The 17,440-nt window shown below is 41.4% G+C and overlaps 2 protein-coding genes across 3 annotated transcripts in view; one reads left to right on the top strand and one right to left on the bottom strand.

Moving 5' to 3' along the window:
- LOC122537214 (ras-responsive element-binding protein 1-like) overlaps positions 1 to 13,108 on the top strand; it is a 31,551-nt gene extending 18,443 nt beyond the window's left edge. Inside the window, exons 2-5 of one of the 2 annotated variants that reach the window (XR_006308569.1) lie at positions 3,197 to 3,270; positions 4,080 to 8,444; positions 8,562 to 10,836; positions 11,109 to 13,108. Coding sequence is in view for 1 of the 2 variants with exons in the window: in XM_043670234.1 (XP_043526169.1) it covers positions 3,197 to 3,270; positions 4,080 to 8,444; positions 8,562 to 9,122 (5,000 nt within the window). In the remaining variant the exon portion in view is untranslated. Of the gene's footprint in view, positions 1 to 3,196; positions 3,271 to 4,079; positions 8,445 to 8,561 lie in introns of both variants that reach the window. The other variant, XM_043670234.1, reaches the window with a different exon arrangement.
- A 200-nt stretch (positions 13,109 to 13,308) lies between these two features.
- Positions 13,309 to 16,874, bottom strand: LOC122537216 (NAD-dependent protein deacetylase Sirt6). Its single transcript, XM_043670239.1, has 7 exons — positions 16,507 to 16,874; positions 16,159 to 16,286; positions 15,135 to 15,253; positions 14,937 to 15,060; positions 14,660 to 14,833; positions 14,223 to 14,346; positions 13,309 to 14,042 (listed from the first exon to the last, which is right to left on the bottom strand). The coding sequence occupies exons 1-7, from the start codon at positions 16,570 to 16,572 to the stop codon at positions 13,557 to 13,559; spliced, it is 1,221 nt and encodes a 406-aa protein (XP_043526174.1). The 5' UTR covers positions 16,573 to 16,874; the 3' UTR covers positions 13,309 to 13,556.
- Between the last annotated feature and the right edge of the window lie 566 nt (positions 16,875 to 17,440).

Genomic DNA, 17,440 nt, shown 5'->3' with positions numbered 1-17,440 from the left:
TATTGAAAATTAGTAAATTTCTTCGGTGAAGTTCAAAATTTATGAAGTTTAAATATATATATATATATATATATATATATATATATATAAACTTTGTGCAAAAATTATATATATAAACTTTATTTTATTATTTATATATATACGTATCTTGTTCGCGTTATTTCGTCAATTGCTCCCCCTCGACGTTGTTCCGAAAAAAGAGGCACGTGACTCGTTTTTAACAAAAAAAAAAAAAAAATACAAGTCTCGAGGTGTGGTCGTGCACGTAGATCATTCGCGTCGAATTTATTATAGCGCGAACCTGTCCGTTAAACGTGCAGACGCAGACCGCAAGCTAAGTCGTGGCGGAGTTTAAACGGCCCGTAAAAAGAAAGAAAGAAAGGAAGAAAGAAAGAAAAAAAAACCCGTTTCGTCCGCGTGATTTACGCGCATGAATCGAGTCACCTGGTCGACGCGTTTTGTCAGCAGAATGCCACATGTGTGAGGCCAGCTTTAATCGCACCTGTTCTCCTCACGTCCAGCCGAATCTTCAAACCGAGACGCCAAACATTGCCCCACCGATTCCTCCGTTTAAATTCTTTTAAAACGTCCGCAAATGACCTGAAACGAGACGTTTTTGAGCAGACGTTTCATATATTTTCATTAAGGTAGTATTTGTCACGTTTTTATATATTAAATGGTATTAAATATATTATATTATTATATGTACTAAATAGTATTATATTTTAATATATATATATATATATATAATATTAATAATATTATATTATATTATTATTAATTTTATACATATATAATAATAGTATTATATTTTAATATATATTAAATAGTATTAAATATATTAAATGTGACACATACTATCTCAATATATATATATATATATTTGTTATAGAATATTTTTTAAGTATTGATAAAGGAAAGTAGATAGTAGTAGATTCGTATTTCTATTAATGTGTAATTTAGAGATTGTAGTGATTTATATAAATTCATGTTTTTTCATGAATTATACTTCTGAACTAGTTTATACTTTTATATTTATAACTATATTTATTTATTTATTTATTTCATTTATTTATTTCATTTATTTATTTCATTTATTTATTTTATTATATTATTTATTTATTTCATTTATTTATTTCATTTATTTATTTCATTATATTATTTATTTTTTTCAATTATTTATTTCATTTATTTATTTCATTATATTATTTATTTTTTTCATTTATTTATTTCATTATATTATTTATTTATTTCATTTATTTATTTCATTTATTTATTTCATTATATTATTTATTTATTTCATTTGTACTTGTTCGTATATATATATATATATATATTTATTTATTTGTTTACTTGTATAGTTTACTTATCCGCTATGTAAGTCCAACTCTTTTTACTCTCTTTTTCTTAATTTTTCTTCACACGAAGAAATCTTCCATTTAACGAAAGAACATAATCGCAAAGTCATTCCCTTCCGTTGCGAAATTTTTTTCCGTCCCTCGATGAGCTTCGATTTAATCAGCGGATCGATAATGGAGCAAAGATGTTCCGTCTATTTCCTGCTATTGCTCGCCGTGAAAACTGCCAATGCCACTTAATCTGGTTGGAAAAAAAACACGCTCGAGCGGTGATAAAGCCGATCGTGCAAGATCACGCGCTCGTTCGCGTCTTTCTTTCCGAATTTTTTTTTCTTATCGAAAAGCTCTCGAGCGACCGGCGCTTCATCTGCACACGCGTCGAAGGAGATTTTTTCCGCGTTCGCCGTTCGATTATTTCACGCCCTTCGATATTTATTCCGCGATCAGATTAGACTATTATTATTAGATTATTATAAATACACGTTGTTTGCACATTTTCAATCGTTGATTAAATTCTTTCACTGAAGCAAAATTTCATCGCGTTATTAATAATAAAAAGTCGAGCTTCGTCAACCATTTGCGCTGGCAACTGATTGCGGACCATAACGAGTGACCAGACCCGTGCAGAATAAATTCGTCGCTTTCTTTTTTGAGCTCGTCGGTACGATGTGACCGGATAGAAATTATTATTATTATTATTATTATTACAATTGTAAATTTATTATTTGTTTCTCCTGGATCATATTTAAAACATACTTAAAACTGAAGAAATGTTGCAATTCTGGAACAAAAAATCCTCTTAAATGAGTGAAACCGTATGTCGGTAGTTTTACGCAAGAAATCGGAGTAAATGAGAGTAAATACCTTCTTCTCCCACAGTTGATAACCTTTTTTTTGTCGTCAATAAGACAAACTATCGAATTTCGCATGGACGTTGCAGTATAATTCTCTTCGAAAAGTGTGTAATTTTTCGTTACTAAGGAAAACGCGTGCGTTGTGTAATTTTTTATTACGAAGGAAAGTCGAAGTTCGACTGTTTAATTTTCTACGGTGCTCTGTCTCCTTTCTTCCTTGCTATAAATTATTATTTATATTCGGTACTTTCCCTGGTTCGGTGATCTAAATTTGAAACAGAAGAGAATGGAGAGTAACGTGCACTTCGGTGACAAAGGTAACGACACTAGATCGGGCTATTTTTCAAAATGATATCGTTCTCGGAAGTGTGCTCGGAACAGTAGCCTTCAGGATCGAAACTACTTGATAAATAAAGACGATTGTGGTTCGTGTCGTTGATAAAAAGTGTCATTGTACCAGCTTCGAGGCGTTCTCTTTGCGGTCGTTCTATCAGTGTCTTCCGGAAGACACGCGCGGTCCGCGTCTATTTCTGCGACGAGATCGTAAATTCCAATAATTTACAAACAATAACCTATTATCGATACGAGTGAAATCGCCATTAATTAATTTTTCTTTTTCTTCTTTTTTTCTTTTTTTCATTGAAGTACATACCAATGAATAATGTATACAATTAATATGCAGTGTGAAACGATAATGCGCAACATAATATGAGTTAAAAGTAATAATAGAGAGAGGTATTGACATTGAAGAAAAGGTGAAGGATAGAATTTTTTATCAAGTGAATGAAAATTGTTATTCAGTTTGTTTTTGCGAGGAGAAACAATTGTCGCTTGATAAATCCGCGTGCATCGAAGTAACGTAGTTAAAATAATATTTTTAAAGTAGAATTTAAAGTAGAGATAATAACTTTTGTTACTTCAAAAGTAGAATTTCTGTGTATTAATCAGATGTGTTTTTTTTTTTTTTTTCTCTTGCTTTTTCAGTTACTGTCAAAAGTGGCTCCGAGCAAAGATCTGAGAGTGAAGCGCAAGCCGATGCTGCCTCGTCCCCATCCAGTGTAAGTTGAACATTTTTATTTCTAATCAAATTGTATCCATCTCTTTTTTCCTTTCCATCTACCAGAATTTCCGAGAGTAGATCATGTTTTTTTTTCTTTTTAAATGATCTACTTTCCAAAGACAGATTAGATATTTAATAAAGCTTGGAGTCATTGGCAATTACATTCGATGATCTCTCTTGTCTTCTGTTGTCTTTAATCTTTTTTATTTCGTATAATCATTGATTATGAACTTCAGAATCAACAACATCTGATAATTATCTTTATATCTATCTTTGTATCTCATTCTACATTTATTCTATTATATTCCATATAATATTATACTCTGTATAATTTACCATTACTTTATCATAATTGCCTCTATTACTGGGATGGGCAAATTCTCAGAACCGCATGCGTTCTTTCTCTTTTTCTTTACCATTTCAGAACTTTGTTCCAAGTAACTAACATCAGCATAACATTTCTACTAATAACAGTAGAATATGTCGCCATGTTAATCAAATTAAATTTGAAAAATTTGTTGTGTTTTAATACTACGTAACTATTGGCTCTTTGTAACACGGTTGAGGGTGTCCATAAAGTCTCTTTGCAACTTCAGAAATTTATTGCAAAGGCAAGTGAAAGGACAGACTAGTGGAAATTATTAGAAAATAAGACGTATATGTTCAAGTTTTTTTTCTCTTGCCTCGTTTCATACACCTCTATACGGGCACCATTAGTTGCACCCCCATTTTCTTACAGCCCTAACAAAACAAAGAGATGCCAGAGACCCGATCTAATCTAACAGCCTGCCCGATTTTTGCCCGCAGGTTGAATTACCGGAGAGCGCGCACTCGTGCCCGGCCTGTTCGGCCGTGTTGCCCACCTCCGGCGACCTGACGAACCATATACACGGCCACAACTCGTCCCGCAGCACGGACTGCAGCGGCGAGGACGAGTACTGCTGCAACATGTGCAACAGGATGTTCAGCTCTTCCAGTTCCCTCAACAGGCACTTGTCGATGCACGCAGGTGCCCGGCCGTACAAGTGCAAGTACTGCGAGATGGCGTTCACCACGAACGGGAACATGAACAGGCACCTGAAAACAGCGCACAGAGGCGTGTCGCCGCACAGCTGCACGGATTCCGAGGCAAGTACCAGCGGCAGTAACAGCAGCGACTCGGAGAAATCCAAGAGGCGACATCTCGAGGAGTACAACAACAACGAGATCACCAAGAGGAACTCGCCGGACTACGTCGATCGGCGAGATGAGGAGGAGATGGATCAGGAGGAGGAGGAGGAAGAGCTGTCGTTGTCGTTGCCAGCGAAGAGGAAGTACTCGGGCGACAACGAGACGCACAAGAGGCACAAGATCCTTCTGAACAGCTCGAGGACGGAAATGAAGCCAAGGCCGGACGACGGCCAGAACATCTGCACCTGTCCGGTGTGCGGCCGACAGGACTTTGGCAGTAGCGCACTCTTGGAGGCGCATCTGGAACGAAACCATCCGGAGTTCCCCGCGAAATGCGACAGTTGCAACCTGTCGTTCAAAAACCACCGGGTGCTGAATCTCCATCGGTTCATGATACACTTCGCGGAACACCCGGTGGGGAACACGGCGAGGAATCTGCGAAACTCCGTGGTCGGTTTCAACGATTTGACGTTCGTCGACTTCTCGTCGGGCAAATTTCCAGCGATCGCCAGGGCCGTGTGCGAGCAGTCTCTTCATCGGCCGGCCTCCGGCGAGGTGGCCAAGTTCCAGTGCTCCAAGTGTCTGCGAGCGTTCCCCTGTAGATCGGCGTTGGACGCTCACGAGACCGACTGCGGCATCACCAACTCTCAGAGCCGAACGAACGACGGCCAGTCGAGGAGGGACGACTTCTTCGCTGGCCTGGACTTGCAGAACAAGGCAGCGCTGACGGAGGCGAAAGAAGGGAAAGATCTGGCCGACATACAGAGCATCATTAGCGTCACGTCTGGCCCGATACTGCAGAATTTCCCACGATCGGACGCGAGCACACCCGAGAATGTCAAGTTCAATCCAGGCGCCAGCTCATCGGGCTCGTCCGGCACGTACTCCTCGGAGTATCACGAGGAAGAGGCGCAGGATGCGTTCGCCGCTGAATTCCGAAGGATGAAACTGAAGGGGGAGTTCCCTTGCAGGCTATGCTCCGCGATATTCCCAAACCTGAGGGCGTTGAAGGGTCACAACAGAGCTCACATGGGCGTTGGACCAGGCATGCCATACCCGTGCAACATGTGTCCCTACACCAGCACCGACAAGGCAACGCTGGTGAGACACCTGAGATCCCACAACGGCGACAGACCGTACGAATGCTCCCTCTGCAACTACGCATTCACCACCAAGGCGAACTGCGAACGCCACGTGCGCAACCGCCACGGGAAACTGACCAGAGAGGACATCAAGAGCGTCCTCATCTACCACCCGAACGAGGACTCGACGAACGAGAACGTGGAACGAACCTCGCCGAGAGTGACGAAGGACGAGGTGAGGAAGAGCTTGGTTTTCCCGACCGAGCGAGGCGATCACCTTCATCACCAGGCGCAGGTGCACTATCCTCCACCGATCAGAGGAGAAATTAGGATAATAGAAGAAGCGAAACTGCACAACGCCGCGATGGGGGCGGCACACCACGGTGTGATGAACCACTGCGACAAGAGCGAGGCGTTCACGAGGCTCGGCCAGCCCATGGCGATGATCCAAGCGCGCGGCAACGACGGAAAGCCCGGCCAGGATGCCAAGTCGGACTATTCGAAGCTGGACGACGACCTGGAATCGAGATCGTCCGAAGGTAGCGTGTCTCTAGTCACCGAAACGAAGTCAGAACCGCACCAAAGAGTACAATCTAGTCCAATAAACTTGAAGAAAGTTCTGAACCTGTCCGAGACGTCCGGCGAGGACGGGCCGCTCGACCTGTCGATGGACGTGCTGGATCTCAGCAAGAAGTCGAGGAACAAGGACGAGAACAACTCTGCCGTGTCCCACGAGCAATACGGTAAAAGCCAGAAGGATCTGTACAACCACTTGTTCCTCACGGAGGCATTCCTGAAGGCTGGCCACAGCAGCTCTCAGCCGACCTCGCTCGAAACTCTGTACGCCAACGCCATTTACAGAAACTTAAGCCAAACGTACCAGACCGGCGTCGGCGCTGGAATTCTGCCGCCGTACATGTTCAATCCCCACATATTCGGCCAGGACTTCGCTGTGAAGGACAGGTTGGAGAAAGACTTGGTCAGAGGTCTGCAACTGACCAGCGGTGGCACTTTGGTGGAGCCGTCGACCAGCAGCGCTGGCTTCAGCGCATACACACAGAACAGAGACATGAATCCTCAGTCAGCCGAGCAGAGCGAATACGCGAAGCTGATATCTTCCAAGATGGTGAACAAGGGAGTGACGAGCCGCGACAAGCCGGACAGCATGTCGTCGTCGAACTCGGTGAAAATGGTGATCAAGAACGGGGTGCTGATGCCTAAGCAGAAGCAACGAAGATACAGGACCGAGAGGCCTTTCTCTTGCGAGCATTGCTCGGCGAGGTTCACGCTGAGAAGCAACATGGAGAGACACATCAAGCAACAACATCCGCAACACTGGAGCCAAAGACCCAGGGGTGGCCACTCCACGAGAGGAAGACCTCCTGCCAGTCACCCCACGTTGCTGCAAAATCTTGGACAGCCGGCTCCTCAGGTTCCCCAATCGTACGCCAACATTCTGCCGAAGAGCGAAGAGTCGGCAGAATTCGCGAGGCACTCCATCTCCGACCAGGTGAAATACGCGATCCTGACGCAGAAGCTGAGGGCGAACAAGATCGAGGACAACGACTCCGAGGAAGAGTTGGTGATAGACGAAGGCCCGCAAGAGAAGGATTGTCAAGAGTCTCAGGATCAGAAGGAGAAAAGTCTGTTGAGGGGGCAGTTGGAAGGTGGAGAGTCCGCGAAAGAGACTCCGGCGAGGGATTCGTCGAGAACCGACTCGAACGAGGCTGACGGTAAAGAAGCGAACGTGAAAGTAGAGACGAAGGAGGAGAGCCCTGCCGAGGCAGATCACGACAGATCGGCCGACAAGAGTCCTAGCAAAGCGTACAGGACGAGACCGGTGGCGGTGAAGAGCGAGAAAAAGGAAGACGAAAACACTGACCTGGCTAGCGTTTCAGAGTTATTGGACAACGCGTGCCAACAGTATCCGGAGTTTCAGTCGCAATACCTGAGCGACGAGGAAGGCCTGGTGGCGTCCAACAGCGAGTGCCACAATTCAGGCAGCGACGAAAAGTCTGACTCGGTGAACTCAGTCAGCTCCGTGACCGCGCCGTCGAAAAAAAAAAAAAAAAAAAAGAAAAAGAAATCGGCATACTCGATGGCGCCGAACAAAGTGATCTGCCCGTACTGTCAGCGCCCGTTTCCCTGGACGTCGTCTCTTAGGAGACACATTCTCACCCATACAGGACAAAAGCCCTACCAGTGCACTCATTGCTCGCTTCTGTTCACCACAAAGTCGAACTGCGACCGTCACCTGCTGAGGAAGCACAAGACAAACCCAAACAAAGTGCACAGAGCGAGAAACTCCTCTTCCCCGGACTCCCAACCGGTCGTCAATAGCAACAACTCGTTCTCCACGAGGAACGTACCGGAAAGACCGTACAAGTGCAATCAGTGTCCCAGCTCGACATTCTCGACGCTGGGCAACCTGAAGAAACATCGTTCTACGAAGCACGGTCGGAAGTTGAAGTCGCGATCGGACACACCGTCCAGCGAGCCACAGAACAGCCCGCCGGAGTGCCCGAAGCAGAACAACGAGCAAACCGACTACGACAGCCAATCATCGAGCGTATCCGAGGGCATAGAGCCTTCATCCGTGGCAACGCTTCCCAAGACCAACTCCAACACCTCGTCGACAAACGACACGGCCAGGTCGAGGAGATCCTCGCCGCGAACCTCGCCCGGACCTAGCGACGTGCCGTTCAAATGCCACCTGTGTGACTGTGGCTTCGCCGACCGCCAAGATTGCCTGGAACACATCAAGGTGAATCACAAAAGATCGTACGAGATGCTGGTGGCGAAAGGAGCGTTGGACATGGACATTGACGCGATGGAAGAGCAGCAACAGCCACCGCCGCAACACCAGACCAGCGACGGTGAAGAGAAACGAGGACGTTTCCCAGACTACAGCAACAGGAAGGTAAGAACGTTTTTACATTTCTGTCTGACGCTCGTACAACGAGGAGTAAAAAGAACCTTTTTTTCCGTGTCCAAGTGTCTATATCGTGATTAAACACAGCTATTTCTACGCACACAGGTGGTCTGCGCTTTCTGCATGAGGCGGTTCTGGTCCGCGGAGGATCTCCGACGTCACATGAGGACGCACACCGGCGAACGGCCGTTCTCCTGCGACATTTGCTGCAGGAGATTCACTTTGAAGCACAGCATGCTGCGGCACAGGAAGAAGCACGAGTCCATCGACTCGACAATGTACGTCGGCACGAGCGGCGACGAGGAGAACTCGCCGTCGCAGCCGTCCGGCCAACAACAGCAAATGTTGCTAACGACGACGAACAACGGGAATCCCCACATTCAGGACAGGATCGCGACACACTTGCCGACCGCCGCTCCGATCGCAGCCAGCGACGCGGCTGCACCGAGCGGATTAATCAGATTCAATCCGTACGAGAAACTGACGACGCTCTCCGGGAAGCTGGCCAGCATCCCGCAGAATGTGAACCCGGACGCGGAGAGCACGGACAACGACTTGATTTCAAATCTACTGGGGATAGGAGACAAGAGTTTCATCGACAAGGTGCTGCAGGCATCGCCCGACGATGCTGCCAAATTGTTGGGAGTAAACCACAGCCACGAGTGAAATAAACTCACATGTTGTTTCTTTCTTTCTGTTTTTTTTTTTTTTAATTTTTTTTTATTTTTTTTTTTTTTTTGGACATTTCACGACTGTGCCTTAAGTTCTTCGAACTGATCTTCGCGTCGTAGAGTCAGTGCCAGTAGGTACTTACTCACCGAGGTAAACGAAAAAGTATCTGTGATGTGCTGTCGATGACTTGTTGAAAATTGCGTTTCTCAAATTTCCTGCGGCGTGTTCTTTCTTTTTGTTTCAAAGACTGAAAGAATTCGTTTCATCACACAGGGATACTTCTGGTACTTTCTTAGTTGACGCGTGATCGCTTAGCAAGTGAACGTTGCAATAAAAATTTCAGATATTAAACGAATCGTCGATTTTTTTTTTTTTTTTTTTCTCTGCATAACGCCAGTTGATCAGTTGGGATCACTCTCACAGTAGGATTAAGTACCTACTTGCATTCCCTATCTGTTTTGTTTTTCTCTTTGTGTCTCTCTTTTAAACTACTACCAATCTCTACGTACCTCTCTTGTATATAGAACCACGCGTACGTACATGCGAGACACGTATCGTTTCTAGTAAGAAATAAGCCTTGCCAATACGAGATCCTATGGAAAGGATGGACGACTCTAATCTTTCTTACGTGCCACGATCGAAGATTGAAAAGGAGAACGCCACGACGCGTGAATCGATCGGGCCCCACTGATGAATAAACCCAAAGACGCATTTTAGACAACGAATTAAGTTAGCCATATGAATATGTACTTCTATTTATTGTTCGTTACATATTTAAAGCAGAGTTTTCCTCGCCACGATATGTGGTGGCTTTGGATATTGTTCCGAGTAGCACCAGTTCCCCATGGACACGAGATTTTCAGAGGATGGTAAAAAAAAAAAAAAGTGGATGAAAAATCCACCGTATAAAAATTTTCGTTCTCTATATTTATTAGCCTCGGAGATATAAAAAAAAAAGGAGAAAAACTTTCAAACAGAAATTGCTCGGCAACGTCTGTATAGCATTTTATGCAATATTTTTGCGAACGTTCTTTTCATTTCAATCATCCCGGAAGCTAATAAATGTTCGAAGGTTCTCCCAACCCCTGAAGATCTCACGTCGACTATGGAACTGGTGCCTCTTGGAATTACAGCCCTGTCTTTTGACGAGGAAAAGAAGTCTCGAAAGTCTCGTGAGTCGAAGCAGACGGAACGAAACCGAGGGGAGAGTCGCGTTCGATTTATTGATCGCGGAAACCGAGCTGCGGGGCTCAGTCGGTAATGTAGCAATATAGGAAAGAAAGTTTATCGTAACTTTATAAACGTATATAAATACGTATGTATTTATATATATATATATATAAAACAAACTTTCTTTTCTATTCTTGCCTATACATACATATACATATATATATAATATACATAATAATCGATTCATATTACATATATATGTATGTATGGGTAATAATCGATTTCTATTCCGTCGGGTAAAAGATTGCATATGTACATATGTAGATAGTCCAATTAAAACACTCTGGTGTAGTCGTATCGTACATAGTCCACGTTTAACGAAGTCTCCTAGAAAACGAGGGAAACGATATTTAAGAAAAGAAGAATGTAACCATACCAAATAGTCGGCCTCGGTTTTCAGACATCGGCCCACTGGATCTCTCGCCAGTAAAATAAAATCTCTCCGAGCCGACCGATGAAATATTTGTATCTTGTAACCGTACATACCTATTTTTTTTCTTCTTCTTCCGTCTCTGTTCTCTTCTCTCTCTCTCTCTCTCCCCCACGTTCCTCTCTTTCCGATACACTTCCGTACTTAATTTTCGCCGTTCCGTAATGTGATGTATTATTATTATCCATTCTCTGCATCTCCGACTCTCTATTTTATATTCCCTTTTTCTTCTATCCTATCCTGCCCTTTCTTCGATTTTCTCTTTATCTTTGCTTCCTCCTCCCTCTTCAAACTTTCACTGTATTTATTCGTTTTTTTAGCGAGAAAAGGCTGCGTGCGAATCGACGTGTGTGCTCGTTGAACGTTGAGCGTTACGAGTTCAACAATGAGGGGTGTCTTTCCTCCTTCGTCCTTTTTTAATTCTCGCCCCGATGAGCGACGAACGTATAAATCTTGTAGGAGATAATTTTTAATCTGCCGGCATATGTATGAATATAGTTACGCTACACGCATAAAACAATCGCTCTAATTGCGACGTGTCAAACCTCGAGGAATCCATCTTTCCACCAGATTGAACGGAACAAAATACCTGTAGTTTTAAGGTTAAGAACGTTTGTTATAAATTTCGAAAGTCAAAACATATGTATAGAAGTACCGGGAATGCAAATTATAAGGCTATCCCTCGGGGTTTGAGGCATTGGTGAAAAAGATTTGAACACCCTCTTTGTCGCGGCGACAACGTACTTCTTGAGAAATGTCTCTTGTATTCTTTTTTGTTTTTTTTTTCGTTATGCATCAGAAATCAAATATGTATTTGATACGTTAGTTTTCTTTTGCCACGAAGGACACCCCGATAATTTTATTCTGAAACTGGCTGTTTCTTTTTTCTCGAATCGTTGTTGAAAATTATTATATTTTTTAAATTTAGCGAAATTTACTCTACACTATGTATTGTTGATGAAATGATTCTCGAACAGTTCATTTCATTCGAAATTAGATTAATTTATTCGTTGTTAATATTTTGAATACTGAACGTACATTGTCCGGATGAACGTTTGAAAGAAAGAAACAAAAAGTGAAAATATTGACGACTGAGAGAGGAAGTTGCAATACGAAAACAGAAAACGCTGTTTCAAGCCTCCACGTCGATGCAGCACAACGTGTCAGCGAAATCTAGGCAAACGAAAAAAAAAAAAAAAAAAAAAAACAAAAGGATCTATTTATTAAAAAAAGGTAAAATACGTTCGAATATTTTTAATGACATTTTTCTGATTTGTTAAAAAAAAGAATAATGCTATTTGTAGCGCACGTGTACATAATTATGTTGTATTCTTGTTTAAACTTTGCCTATGAATAAGAATATACCATGTCAAAATGAAAAAAAAATTCACGGCTCCTTTCTCTTTCTATTCTAATTATTTCTAAACGCAGCAGGGAATAATTAGAGTAGACGAAGCCCTTTCCACAATTTTTATTTCCCGTCGAATGCTATAATATTTCACTAATAGTAACGTCCAGTAAATAATATCAATTAAAGTAATAAATTATTAAGAGCAACCAAGCATATATATCACTATTTACATATAAATATTACACATTTCACTAATTTGCGTTCTACTATAAAACGCTATTGATAAAATAGCGTCGAATGCCGATATAAGAAAGACTCGCTTGCATTTCCATACTTCTTTTTTTTATCTCTCTCTCTCTCTCTCTCTTTCGTTCTTGCGCGCGCTCGCTTTCTCACTCTCACTCTCTCTCAAATCTTTGCACTTCCGCTTTTCAACTCACTCGGGAGACATATTGTCGAGGGAGTAACATTCGCGGTCCCATTATCCGTGTCAACATTTACCTACAAAACGCTTTTAGTCACTCTATCACGATTATACAAACGTATGTGCGTTTAACAAGAGACACTTAACTATTGGATTCGATCAAACAACACCGAGGCTCGTATGGAGCTTTCTATTAAAGATTTTCAATCTTAAAACGTTCAAAGTAGCAACGAGTATTTATTATTCCGGTGCAATTTAAAACATCTGCGGATCTTCCGATAATCGCTTCGTGGATTACAAACAGCCGTATTGGGAGAAATTTTTGGTCACGTTTCATTTCGCTTTCTGTGAAAAACACGAACAGTATATATATATATATACGAATTGAACGCATTTGAACGTAACACGTTATAGCTGCGTTCCTCAACGATCAATCCATGATCCCATCTGAAGAAGGATCATTTCATAATTAGCGCGCCGTACTAGAAAAATCTTTGCCCAAACATCTTACAAACGATTCTAAATAAATCATCTTAAGTACTTAACGTTTAATGTATCATAATGGAGGAAAACATGATGTGCATGCATATATGTATAGAGTATGATACACATTAGATCACTGGAAAAACTCTTGATCTTCTTTGATTAAGAAGAGGGAACTACTGGCAATGAAAAAGCGGACAGAACATGGAAGCGATTACGAAAGTACTACTACATATATGTACACGTATTGCAGCGCTTTCTGATTTGACGATAAAAGCGGTTTACCGGTTGATAAACTTATATTCTTATTTTTTCTTAATTTTTTTTTTTTTTTTGTTTTTTTGTTTTCTTTTGTCTTTTTCATATAAACAAATCAATAGCACTTTTTTTTTTTAGGCATTCGTCACATACAGATAACATCCATTCTATATGCACTCGTAAATAAATTTAACAGAGACTGAATATTAATAGGAGTATTAGGTCGTTGAATCACCACCTACTGAAATCATGCTACAGTATGTCGTTCACTTCTAACCCAGGATCTGGTTGAGTCATGTTTGTCGTGAAATCGAACGGTTCCACGTCTTTCAGCTCGTCCTCGATTTTCATCGCGTTACTGCTTACATCCACCGGGACAACCGCGTTGTTGCAAACCTGGTTTGCTGTATTCATCGTATCCTCTGTTTTTATGTCCTGTTTTATCGTGAACGCCTGCTTCTTTGTCTTTGTCTCCCGTTTCGTATCAGTTCTCTCTCTCTCATACATGAACGTCTTTCGTTTCCTTCTCATCGGTTTGCACACCTTCTTGTACAACACGTTCATTTCTTTTATTCTGCTCGTTGGTATCGTCCAGTCCATTTCCTTGGACGTTGTGTCAGAATTACGCGTGGGATCCATTGTGCTCTCGTATTCGGGTATCTCTAGCCCTAGCTTTTTCATAACGCTGATCATTACCTCGTCAACATTTCCATTGATAATTAAGTCTGCCTTTTTATCCTAAAACGATATCCTTTGTTTTTTAATCCTGGTAATTCTCTTACACGAACAGATAACATACTGACCACAAATCATGCTACAATAATTTACACAAATACGTCCTTAGATTGTTAATGGATTAGTTGTTAAGAATTTGGAGTAAAAGTTTTGTTAACTTGAAAGGTAAAAATATTATCTTACGTGTTTCGTAGATTGCAGATTACATATAACAAGTCGACCTCCGTACTTTTTGGTGTACAGAGGTAAATTACCGCTCGGGATAATCTGAAGCGTTGTTCCAAGACATATACTTAAATCTGCGACACTGTAAACGCGTATATTTTCATTTAATAAATTTCCCCATAACAACATTATCGAACAAGATAACTCGTCATAAATAATTGTTATCTAAAACCTGAGACATCAACACAAGAATTTTTCAGATCAATGAATTGTTTATCTAAATCTTTAATACATCAACGATCGTTAGGCACTCTTCTCTTTATCTATTCGCAAAGAGTAGCAAACTTTTGTTTTTAGAAATTTTGTACAGTGCCTCGAGATTTACTTTTGTCATAATATAAACATCGTAATATAAAAAAAATTTTCTGCTGTTTTACAGATTCTTATCGCTTTACCTAGAGTGTAAGTCGGACAATGTTAAATCACTGTCTGGCAGGTTGTGTTCCCAATCAAGAATAGTATCGTGCATGCGTCCACGGCACGGACGACCGCCAATTTGCTCAGATCTGCACACAGTGTCAAGAGACTTTTTCCCAACGCTTTTAGTTGCGAAATTCCGAATGAATTGCCTACGTGAATATTGAAGGGAAATGACAAAGAACATAGTATACATTATGAATTTATAATTGTGAAATATAATTGTAAAATCTGTTTTGGTGAAAGAATACCAACCTTCCACATTTATCACACTGTTCAGTAAACATATTTCCGTGTAATTCTGCAAGATGCTGTCTCTGTACCCCAGATCGAAGATGCAAGCCATCAATATTCTGACTTATAATAAATTTGACTTTTTCTGGAGGGAAAACAATTTTGATTAGAAGCTTTTCTAGATGCATGGTCGAATTGTAGTATCATAATTGTACTCACTAGCATCTACTAATTTTTTCAATGCCATGTGTGTTTTTGTAGGAATTGCTTCGTCAAAGGAAATATTCATTGTAGGCTTCAAACCTTTCTGCTCTAATGTCCATACTCCATTTGTCCCTCTAACAAACCACGTACGTATACATAACATGTACAAATTAGAAAAGTCCAACAATGAAATCAGACAATACGTTTTCATATAAATCTCTCAAATTGATCAACTCTCATTTTATTATCTAGATTAATATCTAGGACTAATATTCAAAGAGATGATTTATTTTCATAAGTTGATCAACAAATGACATTAAATTACAAAACATTATAAAGTGATTTCACAAATAACAGTAAATTATTTTAAAAGTTATACAACACCATCATTTTCTTCTATCCTTCATCTGTTATAATCATAAAACAACAAAGCAAAAAATATAGTATACCTATATACAATATATAAAATACATATACATATACATTAGAAATATATATAAATATAATGAAAAAATAGAATGGAATATTTCGATTAGAAAGAAAATTATTTATTTACAAGCAATATTTTTAGAGGACAAGTATGTCATATACTGTATGGAATAATGAGTTACGACTTATTAAAATTAAATTAATTCGTATTATTCTACGCAGAATAAAAAAACAAAAAAATGACATATATCCTTCAATCGTCATCTTATTTCCACGTTTAATTCACGTCGAAAATCAGAGTTAGTTCGATGGTTTCTGGTTAATTTCGTGGATTAATCAGCGTTTCGGGATAGATCACGGTGAGAGAGAGAGAGCATTGTGAGCGCTCAACAATGGTGGACGCGCGATCAAAGGGAAATATTTCGGCCGTTTCTTCGCGGCTACGTTATTCCCGCTCGATTAATTTAAAAGAATTGGCCCAGTGGCGCTTTCGAGCATTAAACAGAGATGGGAATTGCGAGGGGCCGATCGTGCTGGCGATCGTGGGAGGGGATGAAGGTAGATAGAAGTAGGGTGGGGATTTGAGCGAAAAATTACAAATGATAATCACCGAAAATCCGGAATGCCCGCAGCAGTGCTGATGCCGGCGCCGGTGTGAACGACTACGTGCCGTGCCGCCTGTATCCAATCGGCTAGAAGGCCACACTTCAGTCGCAACGTCTCGACGCTGTCGTATCTCTGTAAAGAAAAAAAGAAAAAAAGATAGAGAGAGAGAAAAAGGAGAAAAAGGAAAGATAAGAGAAGGAGGAGGGGGGAGGAGAGGAGGGAGAGGAGGAAAAGGAGGAGAGAAAAAAAAGGCGACAGAAGTTTTCACGCATCGGGCGGGCGAACGATTAAAAAAATCGTCGCGGATGGCCGACTCCCGCCAAACGAGCAACAGTGAATAAACGATTTTTACCTCTTCCAGGCCCAGCACTCCTTTGTTTTCGTACTGCGAGAGACCGTCCGCGTAGCTGCATGACATTTTTGCTCGCGCGAAACCGTCCAGCGAATATATTCGATCCCGAAAAGCCCGACTACGACGCTAACAATGGCCCGATCGTGTTTTTTATAATGCGGAAACTGGCATTTCGTGCACGATATCAGCAGTTTCCCATGTGTCGAACGACACGTAAACAATTTGTAAGTTAATGACCGCGTGCTGTTATGTTTATACGCTACGAATGACGATAAGTGATAGGAAACTCGAGATCCACCGAGAACGCATTCTGTTTTATAGACTGCACTGCATGCAATGAAATGGCACTTGAACAGAAAGAAGATAATAAACGTGCAACGCATGCGCAGGATGCGCCCCAGGGAGAGGCGGCTATAGCGCTGCAGACGCTTGAGTTTCTCGCGTCCATTCAATTCATGCCGCGAACAACGAGCGCCACCTATGGCTACTCGTCGCGATTCAAGCTCGTTCGCGGTAATATTCGAAAGTGTGGATCTACTCTCCGCTTTCAGTTGTCACGCGAACCGTGCGTGCGATGTAAAGCGCGCGTTTTCGTCCTTCTTAACGCTTTTCTCCTCCTATCGATTCGCCCTGTAACGTTTCGAGCGCTACTTTGCGTCTGTGTTTTTGTTCGGCGCTTGAAGCGCTTTAAAGCATTTAATCACGAATTTAACAGAACGGTTTCGCCAGATTTTTTTTTTATATAAATAAGTAAATAAACAAGGATTTATTTTTTGTTCCCCAGAAGGTCTTACGCGCCATTGTATAAATTGAAATGAATCAATTCATGAGGAATGTTATACTGTAATCTTCTGTTCTTTAAACGACGCTATTTTGAAAGAGCTTAAACCTAAAATAAAAGACACGATATATTCTTTCATCTTGTCCGATTTAT

The sequence above is a fragment of the Frieseomelitta varia genome, unplaced genomic scaffold (assembly GCF_011392965.1).
Source record: "Frieseomelitta varia isolate USP_RPSP 00005682 unplaced genomic scaffold, Fvar_1.2 scaffold_894, whole genome shotgun sequence".
NCBI classification, from domain to species: Eukaryota; Metazoa; Arthropoda; class Insecta; order Hymenoptera; family Apidae; genus Frieseomelitta; species Frieseomelitta varia.
The sequence above is the reverse complement of the archived record's forward strand: the minus strand, read 5'-3'. Positions and strand labels throughout refer to the sequence as shown.